Source organism: Myiozetetes cayanensis, unplaced genomic scaffold (genome assembly GCF_022539395.1).
Source record: "Myiozetetes cayanensis isolate MyiCay16 unplaced genomic scaffold, myiCay2020 scf10, whole genome shotgun sequence".
NCBI lineage: Eukaryota > Metazoa > Chordata > Aves > Passeriformes > Tyrannidae > Myiozetetes > Myiozetetes cayanensis.
The window spans coordinates 21,717,176-21,737,439 of NW_026086605.1; the positions used below are offsets into that span (position 1 = coordinate 21,717,176).

General features: G+C 41.7%; 1 protein-coding gene across 2 annotated transcripts in view; it reads left to right on the top strand.

Annotated features, from left to right (window-relative positions):
* The first annotated feature begins 68 nt into the window (after positions 1-68).
* Positions 69-20,264, top strand: part of ADK (adenosine kinase) — a 277,135-nt gene continuing 256,939 nt past the window's right edge. The window contains exons 1-2 of one of the 2 annotated variants that reach the window (XM_050336557.1): positions 69-212; positions 15,181-15,255. In XM_050336557.1, coding sequence (XP_050192514.1) covers positions 148-212; positions 15,181-15,255 — 140 coding nt within the window. In that variant the 5' untranslated portion in view covers positions 69-147. Of the gene's footprint in view, positions 213-8,545; positions 8,685-15,180; positions 15,256-20,264 lie in introns of those variants that run through there. The other variant, XM_050336566.1, reaches the window with a different exon arrangement.

A 20,264-nucleotide genomic window follows, 5' to 3' on the forward strand; every position in this document is an offset into this window, starting at 1 on the left:
CGCTCCCCGCCCCGTCAGGCGCCCGGCTCGGCCGCGCGTCCGCGCCCCCGCCCCCCGGCGGCGGTGCCGGCACGGTCGTCGGGGCGGGCCGGGGCCGGCGGGCGGGCCGAGGGGAGCGGAGCGCGCCGCACGCCGCCCAGCGCGAAGATGGCAGCGGGGGAGCCGCAAGCCAAGAAGCTGAAGCTGGAGCAGAAGCAGCAGCAGCAGCTGAGGTAACGGGCGCCGTGGAGGGCTTCTCTTCGCCGACAAACCCCGGCGGGTGCCGGAGGGTCGCTGGTGCCGCCGGCGCTGCCCCCGGCAGAGGGCGAGACACGTGCCGCCGCGGAGCGGGCAGAGTCCGCCAGGAGGGTCCCGGCGCGCTGTGCTCGGCCGGGCTGGGCGCGGGCGGCTCCGCCGGGCACCGGGCACACGTGGAGGCGGTGGCGGGGCCGCTCTGCCCCAGCCGCTCTGCCTCGGTGCCGCTGCCCGGCCCGGCGGAGCCCGGAGCCGCCGCCGCGCGGGGCGCTCCGCAGGCGGGGGCGGCGCGGGGAGCGCGGGCCCCGCTGTGCCCCGCGGGCGGGCCGGGCCGTGCCCATGGGCTGCCCAGCACCCGCACCGGGCCGTGCGGGGAAACCCAGCGCTGCCCGCCGCGGCGGCCCCGGCGCTGGAGCACAGCGTGGGCTGTCACCCCGCGTACCTCCCCTTTGGAAATAAATCTCTGCAGAATGCCCCGGTTTAACACCCGTGCCGGGGTCTCTGTCCCCTTTGGATAGGAATTCAGTTGTCTAAAAATCTCATGTTAACACTTACATTTTCTTCAGGACATGTGGAATATTTTAAAATGTTTTCATGTTGTAAGAATCCACGCGATTTACTATGCTTCCTCATTTCAGTGACTGCTGTATAATGTCACTGTCTGAATCCCGTGTGAGTGCACAGGCACGAGTCGTTTATTTTTAAACGTCATAGCAGAAAAATATAAGACTTCTCAGTGCAGGATGCATGGTCAAAATGAACACACTGAGTACTGAGAGCTATAGAGCAGCTTTTGTTGGTGCAGTTTGAGGTTTGTTTTCTCAGGATTATTCATGTATGAATATAATTGTAAGATAGCTGATCTCCTCCCAAGTATTCAGTGTGTGAAGAAGATTAATGACATAAGGCTCCAGAGGTCCAAAATTATCTTGGCGATAACTAATAACTTGCTCAAATATAGCATAAAAGAGATGTACTTTAGTACTGAGATGAGAACAGTCCTTTTTGGTACTGATGTCCTTACTGAAAGAGCTAATCCTATTAGATTTGTCAAAGTCAGGGTACTTGCTTCTTTGGCAGCTGAGTGACTTTTCAAGTTTAATAACAGTTGACAAGCTAAGTTGCAAACAGCGGAAGAGGAAAAATGTAACTGAGCTCTGAAAGCAAATAAAGGGCAGGCGGTAGGATAAGGTTGTTGTCAAAGAGTAACAACTGTCTCCATGGACCTTAAAGCAAGGTGGGGCAAGAAACTGCCAATTGCAATGCTTCTATTTATAAAGCTTATTATGGGAAACGGCATTTTAACATGAAACATGAAAAGAATTAGAAATTTGAGAGCATTATTGGAGTGCTGAGTTAAAAATTTAAAGGTTGTTTTACAGTGAAATGAAAGGCCGTGGTGACATGCTCTGGTAAAAACTGATTAAAGTGAAAACTACTTCTGCAAGGTATGATAAAACATGAGAAACGCTGTGTAATCTAATTTTATTGCAAGTCATTTCAAGATGAAATGTAAATAGACCCTAGCTCTGTTTCATAAGAGGAGAAATGCCATGATTAACTGGTGATCAATAAAATTAGTGTGTATTGTGGGCCACAGGTTGAACTTTTCAAGCTGTTGCTAGTTGGACTAGATTTGGCAGACCTCAGCACTCGTTTGAATGTAGTGGCAAGAATGTGTTTGGCTGAGTGCTGTGGTGGGACTTGAAAGCCAGTACAGAAAGTACCAGAATGATCGAAGTTCTATGACTTGGTTGTATTTGTAACGAGGTTCAGTTGTTAATGCAAAACATTGCTACATATGCTTGGAAACACTTAAACTACGGATTAGAAAAGAAGTGAAGAATCACTGGAAAATTTTGGGAGCCAATAACATGTATCTGTTATAGCAGGAATTAGAGATGATTGTAGAGAACAGTTCCTTGTTTTCAACATCTAGATCTGAGACTCACCAGCCTCTTCAGAAGACCATGTCTAATGGATTCAACAAGGATGGTCATGTACTTCATTTATCCTCCTATATGATATCAATCTGAATCTTTCCTTTGGCTGCCATGAAAACTTTTTAGTATAAAAAAATGACATAAAACAAATTAATTCTACTCTGCAACATAAACTGCACCTCATTAACAATAGCTAACGTTTCCTTCCCCTGTGTTTTTTTTTATCATCATTTTCTCTCTCAAAGTGGCACCACAGAGGTTTCATGGATACATACTTTTGACCCTTTTGATCTTTTCAGACAAAGGAAAGCAAATACTGCTCCCTCATGAGGTAGGCAAAGCTGACCGGGTTCATGGAGCTACAGTTGTTTGAAACCAATGGAGAATGGCTGGCTTTTGCTACCCAGTGAGCAGCACACAAAGCCCGAGACCCAAACTGGGGTTCCCAGCGCAACAATGCGTTGTGCTGACATTCATATGCTGGGAGGCAGGTTTTGCATTGTCTTTATTGATGGGTGCAAATCCCCACTACAAACCAATGGGCTTTAGGCAAGGCCATTAATGTGTGCTGCCTTGTTTCGGGCTTCTGACTGCATCTCTGCTGTGTGACATAGAATATCATTGTGTGTGTCAACTGTACTGTTTGAACAGAAAAACTGAAAACGGCTTGTCACTGAGTGGCAGCATCAACTTACTAGAAACATCATGAGGTGTTACTTTAGAGGAGAATTACTAAGGATTTGTGTCCTTTTATATTCGGTTTTGTGTTGGAAGTCTGTGAAAACTGCAACCAGACTCCTGCTAACAGCCTGGTACAGTTACAAAATAATTTGGACGTTCTCTGTAGAAATGTTTGAACTTACATGTACATGTCTGTATAGAAATATGCATGTTCATTTTCCCTTTCTGCACACAAACTTGTGAAGTCCCCTGTGCTGCATTATGGCCTTCTGGCTGTTCTGCAGCTGCTGTATTGATTGAATAGTCATGACGTGGCTGATTGTTTGGACAAATCAGTTTATCTGCAATAAGACAATGTAAGCATTGAATTTGACAAATACTTTATCCTAAAAGTACAGTATTCTTCTTCTGTTATTATTAGACATCTCTTTATTTTCAGAATAAATTATCAAATGCTCTGTGAATAATTGTTATCAAAAACAGTCCTTTATCATTACTGTTCCACTAGATTTTAGACAGCTTGATACTAGTGACTGTAAAATATATAGCTAATTTTATATGGTTTTAGTTTTTTTAATAAGCTAACTTTTAATTTAGCTTATTTCTTCATCAACGCTTTGCAAATGGAAGAAGATTCTGAATATTTTAAATTAGCTGTGACAAAGCTTTCAGTTAGAATTTAGTAAGTTGTTTTTCTTTCTCTTCTATTATCTCTTGCTTTTTTTAAAAATTTCACCTTGCTCCCCATTTGTATTCATTTCAGTTTCCATCTTCACGGCTTATAGTCTTCTCACTTTCCAATTTCTTATATCTGCAAATACAGATTACCTTTTTTCATAATGGTACTCCTAATGTCCTCAGTACGAAGAAAGTTCTGAAACTCAGGCGCTTTACTGAGTTTGTTCCCCAAATTAAAGCAGTAGACTTTTTCTTCAGAGGAATATGTAGAAATTAGACAAAATTAGGCAAAGAAATACTTTTGAAGACACTAACAACAGACTTTGCTAGTTTTGTTTTACTTAGGACATAACAGCAGTAACTTTCCCTTCCAAGTTGTCTTGACAGAAATATATCCAAAACCGGAATGTCTTGCAGCGTGGAAAGTACCTTGCTCTTATAGTGCAGGCATTGGTTTCCATTGTTCAGATACGTAACTCTCAAATTACTGTTCAGGTTGACACGTGTCTTCATCCAGCCTTTGATGTAATCCTGTGGGATTTTGCACAGCATGTGTCATGTTTCCACAGTTTTGTGTTCTTGTTTAAGAGAAGCTTGTTAGGGTGTTTTCATCCTTTTAATTGAAGTAATTCCTTACTTTATTGTAAAGGAGTGGTGTAACCTGAGGAAAGAGGAGGTCGTGGGAAGGCTCTTTGTTCTCTGGACCACAAGCATGGCTGGTGTCTCTTTGTTTCCTTACTGATGTTACCTGCAGGCCACCTGGCCAGAAGAGTCATACTGAGGAGCAATGATGGTTTAGGCATAACAGCTTTTGCTGATATCCTGCAGAAATGTACACCTTCTGACTTGCTGTGCTGCCTCCCTGAAGACAACAGGACTAGTCCTGTCTCTGGGGCTGCTTGCAAGCTGGATTACCTGTGGGAGGAGAGCCAGTGCAAATAGGCCTATTTCATCTTGGGTCTTGAGGTTCCTGTGATTTTTATCTGATATTTCTGAGTTCCTTCTTGTTCCGCTAATGAAACCATTTATGCAGATTTACCTAGTTGGATCTACTGATATTGCTTATAAACAGACAAGGAAGATGCTCAGAAAAGAGACTTGAGTGAATGTAGAATTAGTTGAATATGGTCCCAGTGTAGCACTGTGAAATTCTGTAGAACAAGACCTTTGCTTACTCTGCAGTTGTTGAGGTAGATTTCACGTGGCAATGTTTGAAGCAAAACTCTGGCTTGTGATTCAAGGTTGTGATATTGAATTTTAGTAGTTACTTACACAGCCATGGTACACAAATATTTCACAAAACCAGTTTCAGAAGCGGGGAATGGGTTGCTATCTAAAGGTCATTAATTGGTATTTGCTGACAGTGTATTGGAAAACCTTATCCTCTTGAAATAAGTAAATTGAACTTGCAGATAGAATGTTTTTTTCAAGGCTGTTCCTTTTCTATTTACATAAACTCCTTAAATATCAATTTATTATTTATATAATATGTATAATAGTAGCATAAAATATTGCTATTTATATAATACCAAAGCATTTGTGTGAAGGAGAGAAGTCTTTGGGTATTACTCAGAATTCAGGGAAGGGAAAGGGATTTTTTCCATTTTGAACTATAATCATTTCCATAATGATTATTTGACCACAGTCAAAGATGTTCTGCCCTTGAAGAGTATGGTAACATAAAGCTACTCGCTGGCTTTATGCTACCTTGGGATTTCATTTACAGTGAAAGGTTGTTGAGGGTTTTTTCCTTGCATATTCAGTGATACCAAGACAGTGTAACTGTCTCAAGGGCTATGCTATTTGATAAGAATAAGATAGAAAAAAAGTGTAGCTCTCTGCAATATGCTGAAGACTTAAGCAGATTTATAGACTTTGCTGTTATAGCTAAATGGTCTGTGAAACTTCATGAAAAGAAATGGCATGATGTTATCAAATTTTAAAATAATAAAAAAACATTTTTAATACTTTGCGAGTAGAACCCATACAGGAAAAAAATTTATGCTGGAAAATATTAAGATCTCTCTGTAGAAAAGTTTTCAAAACAACAACTGCTATAGTAAAAAATACCTGCAAGCTCTGCAAAGTGTTGTTATTGGAAGAGAATTTGTGGACCTGCTGCTCACTAGTCCCATTTTATAATGTCTGCTGGGGCTGTTATGTAAAAGATCATCTTTCAGGCTTTCAGAGATAGAGTGGGCAGCTTATTGAAGATCTACCTTAGTTTTGTATTTGGAAGAAATTGAGTGAAATATTTGGATTAATGGAGAATTCTTTGTTTATCTATTGTAAACTGGATGATTTATACCAAATATTTGTGGTGTAAAACATAACACATTAGTCCAGTGCTAAGGCCTAGATTGCCTGTATCTTGCATACACAAGTTACAAATATATGACGTGTAGATTTTCATGAACTACTTTGATAAAGTACAATTTTAAATGTTCTCACATGGTTTCCTGTTGTTTTATCAGGTAGGGTTGCAGTTCATTTTTCATTCATACTGTGCTTGAAAGGAAACATCTTAGTGAAATCACCTGAGGAATAGTTGTTTGTGACATATAGACAAACTCCGTTGTTCTCTATTGTGTAGTAATAGAAGCAACTGAGAGAAATTGTGGCTAGACCCGATCAGGCATTATATACTTTTGAATGCAAAAGCTGTGAATTCCATGTTTCTCTCAGGGTTTTCTGAAGCCAGATCACTTGAAGGCAAGGTCAGCTGCCCCATGCAAGCAGAGGGAGTTTGGAAGGTGACAGGAAGGCTGCCTAGCATGTACATGTGTGACTACAAGTCAAACTTGTGGCACAAGCATTAGGTTAATCTATGAATGACTGGAAGTGATAACTGACCATTTTTCCAGGGATACCCGGGTTGCTGTTTCTCCACTTATATGTCAGGTTGTCTAGAAGTTCCCTGGCAAATGACCAAAAAAACAGTGATAGGTGGTAGTAGGGGTAGGTGATGTCTTGAAGATATCAGTAACAATAGAACCTGCGGCTGTGTAGTAAAAGCCAGATGATTGGGCACTGGGGAGTAGCTGGAAGCTTATAAAGTGCTATTGACAGATGTTTTTGAGGTGTCATATGAGCTATTTCATGAAAAGATGTTAAATTTTCTTAGAAAAACTCTGAAGTGGTAAAAACTTAGAAACATTTGACGGTACCTCATTTGGACTTTGTAGCTTAATATTTGTAATATGCAGCTGTATGTTACAAATGACTATAAATGTAGGTGACGTTAAAGTATTATATCTAGTTTCTTCTATGTATCGTTATGTGCTTGTTGAAGTAAGTCAATGATTTATGAGGGAATCTACAATTTGATTATTTTAAAAAATGTTTTTATTATTTAGAATACAGTGATGAAACCAACAAGACCAAGCTGTGTTACATAGTTATGTAACTATAGTTATATACAATAACAATAGTTATGTAACTGTTGTTATATTTGCTGTGATGGGATCTCCTCCTCCCCCCACCTTTTGGGTTACAAAAAGAAGTTTGGCTATTAAGCACTAAAATTGTCCAACTAGGGATAATAAATTGTTCAACATGGATCAGAGGATACAGCCATTATATATCCAGATACAGTACTGGCATTTCAGTAGAGTTCAAAATCCTGCATCAGGATCTGGGGACCTGTTGCACCCTGTGTTGCAACAACAGTAAGGGAATGGATGTGTTTTCCACTCCAATTTGACTTTTCAGGACTCGTGACACACTTTATAATTTTGTGGTGAGATCAGTAAGCGATGATTATTTTTTGAGTGTCCACTTTAGAGAACCTAGATTTGTCCTCCCTCGGATATTGAGCATAAATTTTCCTGTTTTCTTCATGTGACTGTAGGTCCTTGAACGTCATGAACATGTCAAATTTTGGCATCATCTCATCTGATACACCAGAAATAGTTGGAAAGTTTTGCTTTAATTTTTCTGAGTACAATATTCCCATTTTGTAGATGGAAAGGAAGGCAAACTTTTGGACTAATAACTGCATGATTAGAAAGTTGTAAAGTTTAGTATTTAGTTAGAGGTGACACAGCAATAATTAACAGCGTGGGATTCACTTTTGGCAAAAACAACCTATTGACCTCAGTTTCATGAATCAGTGCTTCTGGTACTGGTTAACAAAATAAGTGCCAAATCTGCGCAGGGTGGCAGTAACTTTGTCAGCCAAATGAGGAGCGAGAATAGAAACCTGGCTTTACCGAGGCTTTTCCTTTCTGACACGGCACTTCTGCCAGAGTGTCGGGCGAATAAGGAGAGGGCTAGGCAGCGACAGGCTGCCCTTTTCTGCCCGTGCTGTCCGTGTCTGACCCTCTGTCCGGCTGGCAGGAGCGCTGTGCACCACAGGTGTCCGCAGGCGCCGCCGCAGCCCGGCAGTGAGGGGATGTGCTGCGCGGGGCTCGCCCGCCCGCAGGAACGGGGTCACCCAGGGCGGCTTCAAGTCTGACCCAATGCACGTTCAGATGAAAGGAATGAAAACGCGTTCGTGTCGAGTGCGCAGCGCTCGTGTGTCGGGACGGGGTCAGCCCGCGGCTGGGCGGCCCCGGGCACAGCCGGGGCGGGGGGTCCCTCGGGAGCGGTTCCCACGGCCCCGTGACAGCCGAGTGGCAGCGCTGCCAGGGCTGGCCATCTTTACTGTGGGCGGTGCGGCTGGAGACCCGCACCTCTGCGCGACCGCCACTAAACTTGGTGTTTGGTTAGTTGGGTTTTTTTCCAATTGTCGCTGTCGCCCTCCATCGCCTCCGGGCTGGGAGCGGCGGCGGCAGCGGCAGGAGATGTGTGGGAGGCGCGCGCTCCCCGCCCGTACCAAAGATGGCGGCCGGGGAGCCGGGGGTGCCGTGCGGGCGGCGCCGCTCGGTACCGGGCGCGCCCGCACCGGGGAGCGGGACCCGCCGCCAGCGCCCCGCGGCTCCCCGCGCCCCGCGGCCGCCGCGCAGGGCCCGGGCCCGCCCCCGCAGCCGGCACGGCCAATGGCGGGACGCGGGCGGGGCGGGGCGCGCGGGGGCCGAGCGGCCGAGCGCGGCCGCGGCTCAGTCGCGGCTGAGGTGCGGGCGCCGGTCGGAGAGGGGACACCGCTGCTGCCGCCGCCAGCGGGGCTCTGCCGCGGGCGGCCGGGCGTGGAGCCATGGCCACCCTCAGGTAACGCCGAGCCCCCGCGCGGCACAGCCCGGCGCCCCGGGGGAAGGGGCGGCGGGCGCTGATGCGCTCCCGCATGCGGGGCGGGGGCGCCCGGCGGGATGCTCCGCCGGAGCCGGGCTCTTCTGCCGGCGTTGTAATCGGGATGCGGGGCGGCGCGGTTTCGTCCCATCGCTCTCCGTCTACCGCGAGTTGGTTTGGCGGCTGCACGCCCGCGCCGCCGGGATGAGGAGGGAGAGCTGTGCCGGTGCCCTCCCGGCGCCCCAGCCCGGTGCGGAGAGGACACCGCTCCCGGGGTACCGCGTTGGCTCCTGGCGGGCAGGTGGGTGCGCCCGGCCGGGTCTCTCGGCGGCGCCGGGCGATGCCTGTCCCCAGAGGCATCGGGAACGAGAGCCCCGGGCCGGGCCGGGCCTGCCGGGGTCCCGGGGCGGTGTGCGGGGGCTGCGAGCGGCGTCGCTCGGCGGCCGCGCCGCTGTCACAGGTAGCGCTGGGCGCGGGCGGCCGCCGCGGGGTCCCGCCCGTGGGCGTGGGAGGACGGGTGCAGTGGGACTTGGGCAGCTGCATTTGAACACTGAACTGTCACTGTGGCTTGCCATGCCTGAAACCTAATTTTAAAAGAATCCCGTATAACGAGAAGCAGGGTCGTAACAGCGGGCTGGGCTCTCGGCACGCTGTTGGAACTGCGGTGGTGTCAGCCTGTCAGCGATCCCTGGAGAATGACAAACTTAAACATTCAGTGAAAGGAGTTACTGTCACCAGTTTTTCTTCGTAAAACATTTAATCTTAAGATGGGGTCTTATTATGAAGTAAACTAGTAACCTTCATCATGTAGTTACTTTGATCAGGCCTTCAGCTGATAAAGAAATGCTTAAAATTAAACCTTAAAAAACTCAGAAAGTTCAATGATTATTCAAGGCAATTCTCCCATCTCCTCTCTCCACCCTCCAAACTCTGAGTATCAGATTTCACACTGTTTTTGAGACAGTAACTCTGAAATTGCAGTAGTATTTAACTGTTGGAGCTTGTGGAGTTAGCACAGCTGTGTAAGGAGCTGGATAGTGGTGGAACAGTTTTTTTCCTGCGACAGCCTTGCTTACATAAGGCCAAGGCTTTTACGCTTGGCTTCAAAGTTGGAACCTGTGAGTGTGTTGCTCTAGAAGACTATGAAAGTTTCATAATGAATGAAATCTTCACTGAAGATGTTCCTCTAAGTCAGTATGTAAATATGTAACTGCTTAGCCAAATATTGCATTTGCTTAAGTCCTAAGTAACGAAAGCATGTGAGCAGTCCTACAGCCACCTTGTATGTTTAAAGTCTATATACTGAGGTGATTTGCTGACCAGTGATGCAAGGGAAATTGTCTGAACTCTGAAATCATGCAATAACAGTTCTTAGGTACTTTTGTGTCAGACAAGTTATGATTAATAGCAGATATAATCTTATTTCTAATGATGTTACATAGGTAAGTGGGATGAGAGAAGAATGTTCTTAATAGGATGCTTATAACTAGTCAAATGCTATGAATCTACTATTATTGCTGTTTTGCTTTAACTCCATGTATAAATGGTTTTTCATACGTTCAGATCTGGTGTTATGTAGTGTTCAACTCTCTTCCTTTGTGACTGAAACGGATATGCTGAGAATAGACCTAAAATGTGCCTTGTTTGGCTGTACAATTAAGGGCATAATCAAATACTTTAGAAGTATTAACATTTATGATCTTACAAAACCATATCTTAAATTTGTTAATGGAAGACTAGGCATACAGCATTCTGCCATGCGATTGCACGCCCAGATGTCTCAGTCATGTTTTATTAAGGCTTTCTGACTTGCCAGTATCCAAAGGCCCAAAATACTTCTCTGTCTCTGTGCCAGTAACTAATAATAAGCTTTCACTGATATTTTGATGTTGCTCATCCATGGAAGTGCGCAGCAGCACGGGATGATAACAGTATTGTGTGATAGATATTGTACTGCTAATGTTCAGCAGCCAGCTTGAATCAAGACCATATTTTTAAAAATGCCTGCAGTAGTAGAGCATGATATTGGACTCAGCTTTCCAGATCATTCAGTTGGTGTTAATTTTGTTGATGTCTTAAAAAAGGTTCAAGGATAGCTCAGTACTCTTGTGGGTTCTTGTTTGTTTGAGTTTGTTGTTTTGTTTTCATCCAGTTTGGTTTAATTTTATAACTTCTGCTACTTGTGGTAGGAGTAAGGTGTGAAATACAGGCCATTTGTGTAAAATCAATCATCTTGGCAATCTTTGAGCAAAATGCCATAATTAACAGCTGAAGATTTATTTATATTTAGTGAGTTACATTGCTTGAACTTCTAATTACAACTCACACTCCATCTAGTCCAAAGTTAAGTGAAAAACTCATAAAATATATTGCCTGTTGTCAAGAGTTTAGAATGTAAAGGTGGTGTACATCAAAGCTCTCTGTGAAGTTATTGGTGTTGCCATAATTTTACCTGCTAGATGGACAGTGTATTTTTGTGCCCAGAAAGCTTTTAGATTTGCATGAACATATTATTTGTAGTTTAGAGTTTAAAAAGTATATATAGTGTTCATATATATGTACTCTGTGTGTATGTATATGCATATACACGTATGCTGACTGTATAGTCAGTTATACATGCCCTTCATTTGTGCAGCTGAACGAGTTGTCACTTGTTTCTTGAAGAGCTGAGCCAAATACTCTTTTGCCATAGATTAGTTGAGTTAAGCAAGAACATCCTTCTTGGATGATGAGATACCAATACTCCCATGGGAGAGAAGAGGCTGGGGAGTCAAGGGGGCTGGGCAGTACTAAAGTATGTGTTCTGTGCCTGTTTCAGAGCTGTGATGCCCAAATAACCTTCATATTGTGGAATCTCACGTTTCAGGAAGTTATTGCTGTTTCCTCACTGTGTTTCATGTCTGGTTGGTTGGAAATAATCAGTGAAATTTTTGTTACTGCAGGTGTCCAGTGTTACTGAACAGCAGATGTGAGGCAATAATGTTTAAATGTACTGTTCAAAGTTTTCAACTTGGTGAGAATATAACAGTTTAATATCTAAGTTTCCTGCTCTAAAGACTTTTAAATTTAGTATTCTCCAGGATCATAATATTTGGTTTATTTTATGCTTTTACAATATGTGGCTTTACAAAGTACATGAGATTTAAATTTTTTCTTTAATTTATTTTTACTGAGGAACAAACTGTAGCCACGTAGCTGCTCTATACCTCTTGGTGTGCCACAGAAAAGTGCAACAGTGTAACAGTGCAGAAACTTTGCAGCCCCTCAAGAAGGGAAGAGCGATTTGCACTGCACTGAAATGTAGCCAGTGTTGGGTTAATCAGGTTGAACATGCTAACGATTTGCACAGCCAAGTCTTCCTCTTTAACAGTAGGAACACTGGTCTTTCCAGATTGCCTTTCACAAAGCTTGTGTTAGAAAATGCTTATCACAGTGGTGATCACAGAATCAATTAGGTTGGAAAAGATCTCTGACATCGCTGAGTCCAACCTCTTAAATGTCTACTTAAACTTGTTGGCTGTTTAAAATTTGTGACTTAGAAATTGTTTAGACTTCTTCCATTTTGCCCATAAAGGTATTTTTGTCAAATGCAGTGACAGATAAGGAAAGACACAGTCTCCAGTACAACTGAAGTGTATGGATTTTTCTCCTTTTTTTGCCAATGGAGCATTTATATCTCATTTTAAAAATAGAAGTTCTAATACCTTGGGTCTTTGTTAATTCAAACATCTGGGTGAAAGAACCAAAACTATAGAAATATATGTTAATTGAAAACACAGGGCTAGCGATCAGTATATGTTAGCTAATGTGTTATTAGCTTATGTATTATTGTTTGCAAAAATAGGTAAACATTATAACACTCAAGTTGATTTTTTCATAGAAATCAGACAGTTAAAGTAGCCAAAGTTTTATGTGTTTGAAAAGCTGTCAAGTTCTTATGTCCTGCATTTGACTGTGAGAAAAAGCTATGCTGAATTTAGGGAGAGTTTGCCCAATATTTCAGTGGAATGTTTCTGAACATATATTTACTAGTCAACTACCTTGGCTTTTAAAACTTGAGCCCAAGTGGCACCCTCCATACAGCCTCTGGAATACTTGAATGGAGGTGATTATAAAATATTGTGGGACAAGGAAAGCTTGGGAATGAGCAGGACTTGTATGTGATGTAAAGGGCTGCCTGGATTAAATGGCACCGAAAGTGCTGGTTCCTGCCACCACTGACATATTAGGAGTTTGTATGCACGTTACTGGCTTGATAGAACTTCTGTACAAAGCTACTCTTGTGCTGCTTCAAGTATATCGACCTGCATGTTCTGCAGCCCACATCTTGTTGAATGTTCGGTTGCTTCTGTTTTGCTTTTTGGGTGAACACAGTAACACTTTCATAGGGAGTGACCTCAACGTGTCAGCTGCGTTTCAGATTTTTTTTAAGCGCAGCTGCTGTTTTCTGGCGTACTGTACCTTTGAGTGCTGATACTTGTCTTATATAGAAGTTATCCATGATATGCGTTTTTTTCTGAAGTGTAGGTGTAAAATTGTTGATGTGTAGAATTTCACAGCACGTGAGAATCAGCTAAACATTAAGCACAGGAACATACAGCTTGGGACAAATCTGCATTTAGGACTTGGAGAATTCTGAGTTCTTAATTCACTGGCCTGCAGTACAACTTATGCAATACTTAGGTTTTAAAATGGAGAGAATGTTCTGTCTTGTGACTGCAGCTGCAATCCCCTTTATCCTTATGTCTTCTTAACTGTCATCTGTCTCTCGCTCTTATTGTCTTCCAGCTATAGGTGTAACTTATGGCTATGCTATTTAGAACACTGCTATTTGGCACACTGACAGATGTATTTAGTCAGTCTTACAGGTTTTTACTAAGCAAATGTTAACTATCTCAGTTAGGAGTGAGCTGGATTTCTAGCTCTGTCTTCACAAAGCAGTATCTTCCATATTTTATTTACAGTGAAATGGGCTCTAAAGGTCTGCCTTAAAGCTACAGCAATAGCTAGGATACTTAAAGCATGGTTTACGGAGTCTCAGTATCAAGGTTATTAATCTTGCTTTCCATGTCTTCATTTTCAGACTTCAGAATTTTAGCATTTAATGAAGGCTAATGTGGCATCATAAAGAGGAAGAAGTTTGTGTACTTTTGGCAAGTAGTTTTAAATTTGACTAGCTTCAAATGCAACAAATATTTGTCCACTAAGGGCTTTTCATGGCAGTTGTGAGAGGAAGCAAGTGAATGAGTTTCCAACCTCTGTTGGACACAATTCGTGAGACTGTTCCACATAATCCCCTTTTTGCATGTTTTAGATTCTTTTTTCTTACTCTCCTGAGTAGAAATTAATGAAATCTATCATTTAATAGGCAGATGTTGAATCTCTCAAACATTGATCTTGTGCTAAATGGGCCAGAACAATTGAAAACTCCCTTACTTTCTTGAGACTAATTTAACAGTGTTATGCAGCTTTGGATAAGCCACAGATAAACTTTGGATCCAGCTGCAGTGTTACAGTAGTACTTTTTGGGGGATGGATAGACAGGGAATATGCTTTCTCCGCAAACACGAGGTAGAGACTTAGTAAAGAGGGAGGCATATTTGGTGGTCATACTGAAGCTACCTTTGATGGCCAGAGCTGGGGTGTGCCTTGCCAGTTGGAGACAGTAAGTGTTAGTTTAGCCAGGAGTGTGATGGGTCTGGATGTAGTTTTAGCCTTCAAGAACAGCTGCATTCACTCCTACTTGACACTAGTCCATGTATCTAATCCTTTGGTATTACTGCATTAGCACCCTAGTATATGCTATTCAGAAAAGTGTAAGACATGGTTTCTGAAATAATAACCTTAAAAGAAAAAAAAGTCATCCCTTTCATCTGTTTACAGTATTTTGGATGTCTTGTTTCTATGTGATAGAAGTCATGGTAATGACTTTCGAATTGCTTAAAAGTACCTACATTCTTACTAGCAGACAGCTACGCACTTTAGGATGGCTGACAATGCAGAATCCATAGTCTCTTTATTTCACTTTATTAAAACAGACTTAAATTGTTAATTATTGGTCAGTAGCAGGGTAGACCCAACAACTATGTGGATCCAGTGAAATTCTTAGAACCTGGTGTGATGCTCCCTCTGTCTAAAATTTGTTATTACAACTTGAATGCAATCGTTTAATACTACAGAATGTGGCATGCAGCTCTAATCCTTTATCTGAGTAAATGACAGTTTAAAAGAATGTATATCTTTACATATTTTGACTGATTACATGATCAAAGAAGATAGTTATAGGATGATACTCAGATTTGATTCTCTGGGTATATACCCGGCCTCCATGTGTCTGCTGTGCTGGGCAAAATGTGTATCTTTTTGTTCCTTAGCTTTATTGAAGAAAAACTCTTATCTCTAATAAAAAAATGTATTTAACATATTTTCCCAGGAACAATAAATTAATGCAAAGCTAACCTGACTAATTTTCTTACAGTGAAAATATCCTGTTTGGAATGGGAAATCCTCTGCTTGATATCTGTGCAGTTGTGGACAAGGACTTCCTTGATAAGTAAGTCTTGATTTCTTTTTTTCTTTTTTTCTTTTTTTTTCCTTTTTTTTTTTTTAAATATCAGTTTTGATGCCCATAAATAAGCAGATTACCTGCTTGTGTAATTCTAAGTTTGTGCTGATTCTGGCCTTGTGCTGGAAGCAGCCAACATGGTATCTGTCATTTGACTGTTCTTGCTATATGAAGCTGTGGTGGTGGTATCAATGAAAAACTTCAGTGTTTTCATGTGGTTTTCTATCAATTATTTATTCCAATCTCTTCATGCTGTCTTTGCTAGCCTTTAATTGGAAGCAGTCATCAGTTTCAGTAAGACTGAGGTAGTTCTTGTATGAATCTTTATGTGCTACTTTTGATTTACTGTTAGAGCCCTCTTTTCTTTCTAAAGTGATGACTTTGGGCAAATAAGCCGTATCTGTAACACAGCAAGAAAAGTTGTGGAAATGTACCTTTTTGAAAAAATATTCCAATTTATCGGTGAAGAGCAGGAGCACTTCTTACCGGGTGGTCTGTTATCTTGCTTACACCCGGTTGTTGTGCTGCCACCCATATAACCGTATCACCGGATTGCTTAATTGGCATTAAGCTTACTTGTCCTTGGATCAGCTTAGGGATTTGTCTTTTCCAGAGGTGTCAAATACAGTTGCTCTTTTAAATCCTTCTGCATGAGCTCCCTTTCTTGTTGTTGTTGCTGACACTTTTTCTCTGATTTGTAAGTGTTCAGTAAGTTGATTTAATCTTTCAGAGTGCTTTCAATTCTTTCTTTAATTTTTAAAGTGTGAATAATTTTTTCTCTAATTGTGCTTGGGTTTCTTAATGGGAATACTGTGTCAAGACTACATTTCACAACACCAAATAAAGAAAAGTTTCAGAGAGTTTGTATTTGTGAATGTGTATTGTCAACCACAAATCTTTTGTTCTGAAGCTTTTAATAATAGCAATACTTTGTTTTGACATGGATATTTTGCCACTCGGATTTTGCCTAAAGGTGTGTTGAAGTGAAAGCGTGGATATTACAAGCTGGAGGCAAAAGACAAGAATGTAATGGAGTATATCAGTCTCAAACATCTGGAATTTTAGAAATCAAGTCTATGTCTTGAGTGTTCAAAAGAGTAAATGAATCTGGTGTAATTCTCTGCCTTATGTTTTCACTGAAATAACTTGAAAACCAGTCTCTGAAAATAAGTAATGCCCCTCCCAACCCAACAATACCCCTGAACTAATCCTTATAAATTCCTGACGTAAAAGAGGTGGTGAGATCTATACTGCAAGCACTGAAATCCTGCAAGAGTTCATTGTGCTTTTCACTGGACGTGATGTGCTGTGCAGAGTTTAATTTAATTTAAAAATTAGAAGTCTTGTGTACTCAAATTTGAGTCCTGTCAGACAAATTAAATTAGCTCCTGGAATAGCATATGCTCTGTGAGCATTTCTTTACTGCCAAAATGCCTTTGTGGGGTATTGCATTATTTAAAGCAATAAACAGCCTTCCCACAACAGTTTCACAGGGGACCTGCTGTTAGTGTGATAGCTCTGGTAGTAACCTCAAAGCTGAGAAGCTTGTTTACCTTCTTCTCACGCACCCCATTTTATATCTAGCTCCCTATTTGTGTGTGCATAGTAGTCCATTTAACAAACCCACAAGCGTGATTCCATTCCAAGTCCAGCTACCTTTTGCAATACTTCCTGAAATGGGAATCAAATCCCACACTTCCTCAGCTTGTGCAGGGAGATAAAATAGCAAACCTAGCTGTAGAACAACTGCTAGAATGAAGGTATCTGTTCAAATGCTGCAGGGAGCTGCAAGAACATAGACATTTCAGGACTGTGAAACATTTGAAAGAGAAATTGGTGATCATATTGGTTTAGTCTCTGTTTTTTCTTGTCAAACAAGAAATCCATCTTAGCAATGTAGTGTCAGCTCTTGGTATCTTGGCAACCTAGAGTCTGTTTCTCACCTCTTCAACTGGATGGATTAGGTTTAATGTGGCCATCAGTCCAGCTGGGCTCTGACTTGAGAAGGTAGCTTAGTAAAATAAGGAAGGAGTTTAGGTAAACACCCCTAAGAATTTTATACATATGACTTTTTCACTATTTCTATTAGTTTATCCTCCTCTCTTGTATAATGAGTTTTAACAGAAAATACTTTGGTTGAGAATAAAGGACTTGATGTTGCAAGTTTAATCAGTGTATATTGTCAATGAAAAGAGAGTATTAAAATGAATCCTGTAACCAGCTTATTTTTGTAACTTCTATTAAGAAAATGCAAATGGAAACAGCATAAGATTGTGTAGGAAGCAGCCATTTTTACAATATTTGAATGGCATACAATCTATGTTATAAATAAACCTAAGTACATAAATAAAATTTAAAAATAAATGCATAATGTAGTCCTACCCCTGGCAGATTCTAAACAGCCTGCTGCCATGTAATTGTGGATTGAGACAATGAGCAGTGTTGGAGGGCTGGAGTGGGTATTTTTTGCTTGGGTTGTTTGCACAGCCCTGTCACTTTTCTTTCAAGGTGGATTTTGGTTAAATCTGGCCTCCAAAGTCTTTCGTTCATGTGACAAGTTTTGGAAAGGTTTAAGCCTTTCCTAGACTGTTTATGGGAGAGGCAGTCTTAATTTATATAAGAACAGAACTTCACCATGCCTGTCTGAGCTTTTCAGACCATGCCAGCAGTCTGGCATTACCTGAGCCAGAGAAGCTTTGGCCTCTTATCAGGTTGCTGTGTTTTCTGGGTCCCATTTCTTATCTCTCTTTAAGGAGACAGTCTGAAAAAGTGTTAGCAATGTTGATGGCACTGTTGAAAACTGGTGATACCTCAAGCCACTTCAGTTTCTGTTCTCAGAGCTGGAAAGCAGTCTTGAAGAAAATATAGTCCATTGTATGTCCTTGTTCTTTTTTAGTATCTGCATGAAAGAAATATCAGAAATGAAATTTACTTTTGTTTTCTTGTATCCTTTTAGTTTGCATTAAATCCATTACCAAACAGTATTTTTGTTTAATTTTTCTAGGGTGTAGATCCTTCCTCAAAGAGCAGTTTTTTGGGGGTGGGAGGGGAAAGAATAGAAGAAGGATTGATGCTTTGTGGGTGAACTGCTAACTATAGCTTTGCTCATCTGTGAAAATAACTTTGCTAACAGGTATTCATTAAAGCTTTTGGTGTACTCAGTTCTACCCATGACATTTAACAGGAATGATTCCTTCACCTTCTGAATCTCTAGCAGACATTTAAGAATAACTTAATATATACTACACATATTAAACTCTGACAAACTGGGCAAAGAAATTCTAAATTAACATGCCAAAGACATTTTAAGAGTCCGTGGAAACTCCATACTGCCAGCTCCTGTAAATACTCCCATATCCCACTGTTAAAAGTTAGTAGATGGCATCTGTTTCATTGTTCTCTCTAGAATACTGTTTTGCAAATATTCAGTTTTTGACATTTACCTAACTATAGTTAATTTTTAGGCCGTAGAGATCTGGTCATTACTTGTCATTTCAAGTGCACATCCAGCAGTTGAGAAATGTGTTCACAGTATGGATGTGAACGTTGCTGTTGTCCAACATTTGAGTCTATGACTACCTGAGTTGAGGAGGAGAAGAGAATCAATGCTGAAAAATTCATGTTGACAGAATTATTATGCCAATCCTGAAACTCTCAAGTATGTGATAAGTTGTATCTTCCCTAACTGATCAGTGGGAAGGCAAGGAAAATATTGGTAATCACCAGCACCTTTATAAAACACGTAAATATCTTTCAACCCATGCTCTTCAAAAGGCGTGGAGATATAAGGGAAAATTATGATGTGCATCCTATTTATCACATCAAGGTTAATGAACCTTTTTGCTTTGTTTCACTCCATTTTCTGGGCTCTTGACCAGAACCATGATCTCATGATGTAAGGTATGCTTACTACTCTGGCTGCCAAATTCCATTATAGTTGTAACCTCCAAACTGATTATTTTATCGCTATCATGGTCCAGGATTACAAGTTGCTGTGTGATTACTTGTTAGTTGTCAAAGTAGCCAAGTATTTTTCTCTTTATGTCTTTTTTTTCCCTTAAAATTAGCATCTGTGGCAATCTTTGCAGAAGTTCATTGAAGATGCTCAGTAAAGATCTGTAGTTTTAAATAGCTTTATTGCCCTCTACCATCTGTTCCTTAGTTTTCTTCCCTGCCTTATCTGTGCCACTGGTGTAAATACAAACTAGTTAAATCAAGAAATGGGTTTGTATTCTTTTTTACTCTTCACTGGAAAAACATGTTTGAAGAAACAGGAAAAGAAGGATGAAGTGGGTCTTTGAAATCATAGTGATAACTGCTGTATGAAAAGAGAATATCGCACTTTGGGACAATCTGAGGTGATTCTTTGTTCACCAAAATCAGGTTTCAACACTCTATAAGACTTCAGTGCAAACCAAGCCCATTCTCAAAAACACATACTGGACTGAGCTTGAAGACAGAGTAAGACAAGTTCTGTATTAGGAGGTTGTTGGATCAAAGAATGCACAAGCTGCAGATACGGACTTTGGTGCCAAATTTAAATGTGGACCCCCACCCCCCCCAGGCTTCCAGCTTTTTCAGTTTCACTGATGTATTTACTTAGATCCTGTGCTTCATCAGCTCTCTGGGACAGGTTAATGTTGTGTTGTATTGCTTTGAGATGGGAATTGTGTTTTGGCTCAGACAGGGTAAATTTTCTTCCTAGTAACTGCTATGGTGCTGTGTTTTTTAGGTTTAGTACCTACTGCCTGTACAGTGATGAATGTATGGAAAGTACACAGTAAGAACTTCAAAACCTGTCCCTGAAAATTTGCCCCTTTGTCCCGGCCCCCTAGAAGATAGCTTGCTGTGTGATGTGCCATTGTTTCAATAATCCTTGTGAAAGATTTCTCCTGAAAGTATCTCTTGCATTGGCTCATTTGGCAGAGAAGTTGAATAGCTGAGGGTTGTTATTACCTTGTGTTTTTAGTTGTATCTCTAGAAGTCAATTTAACTTA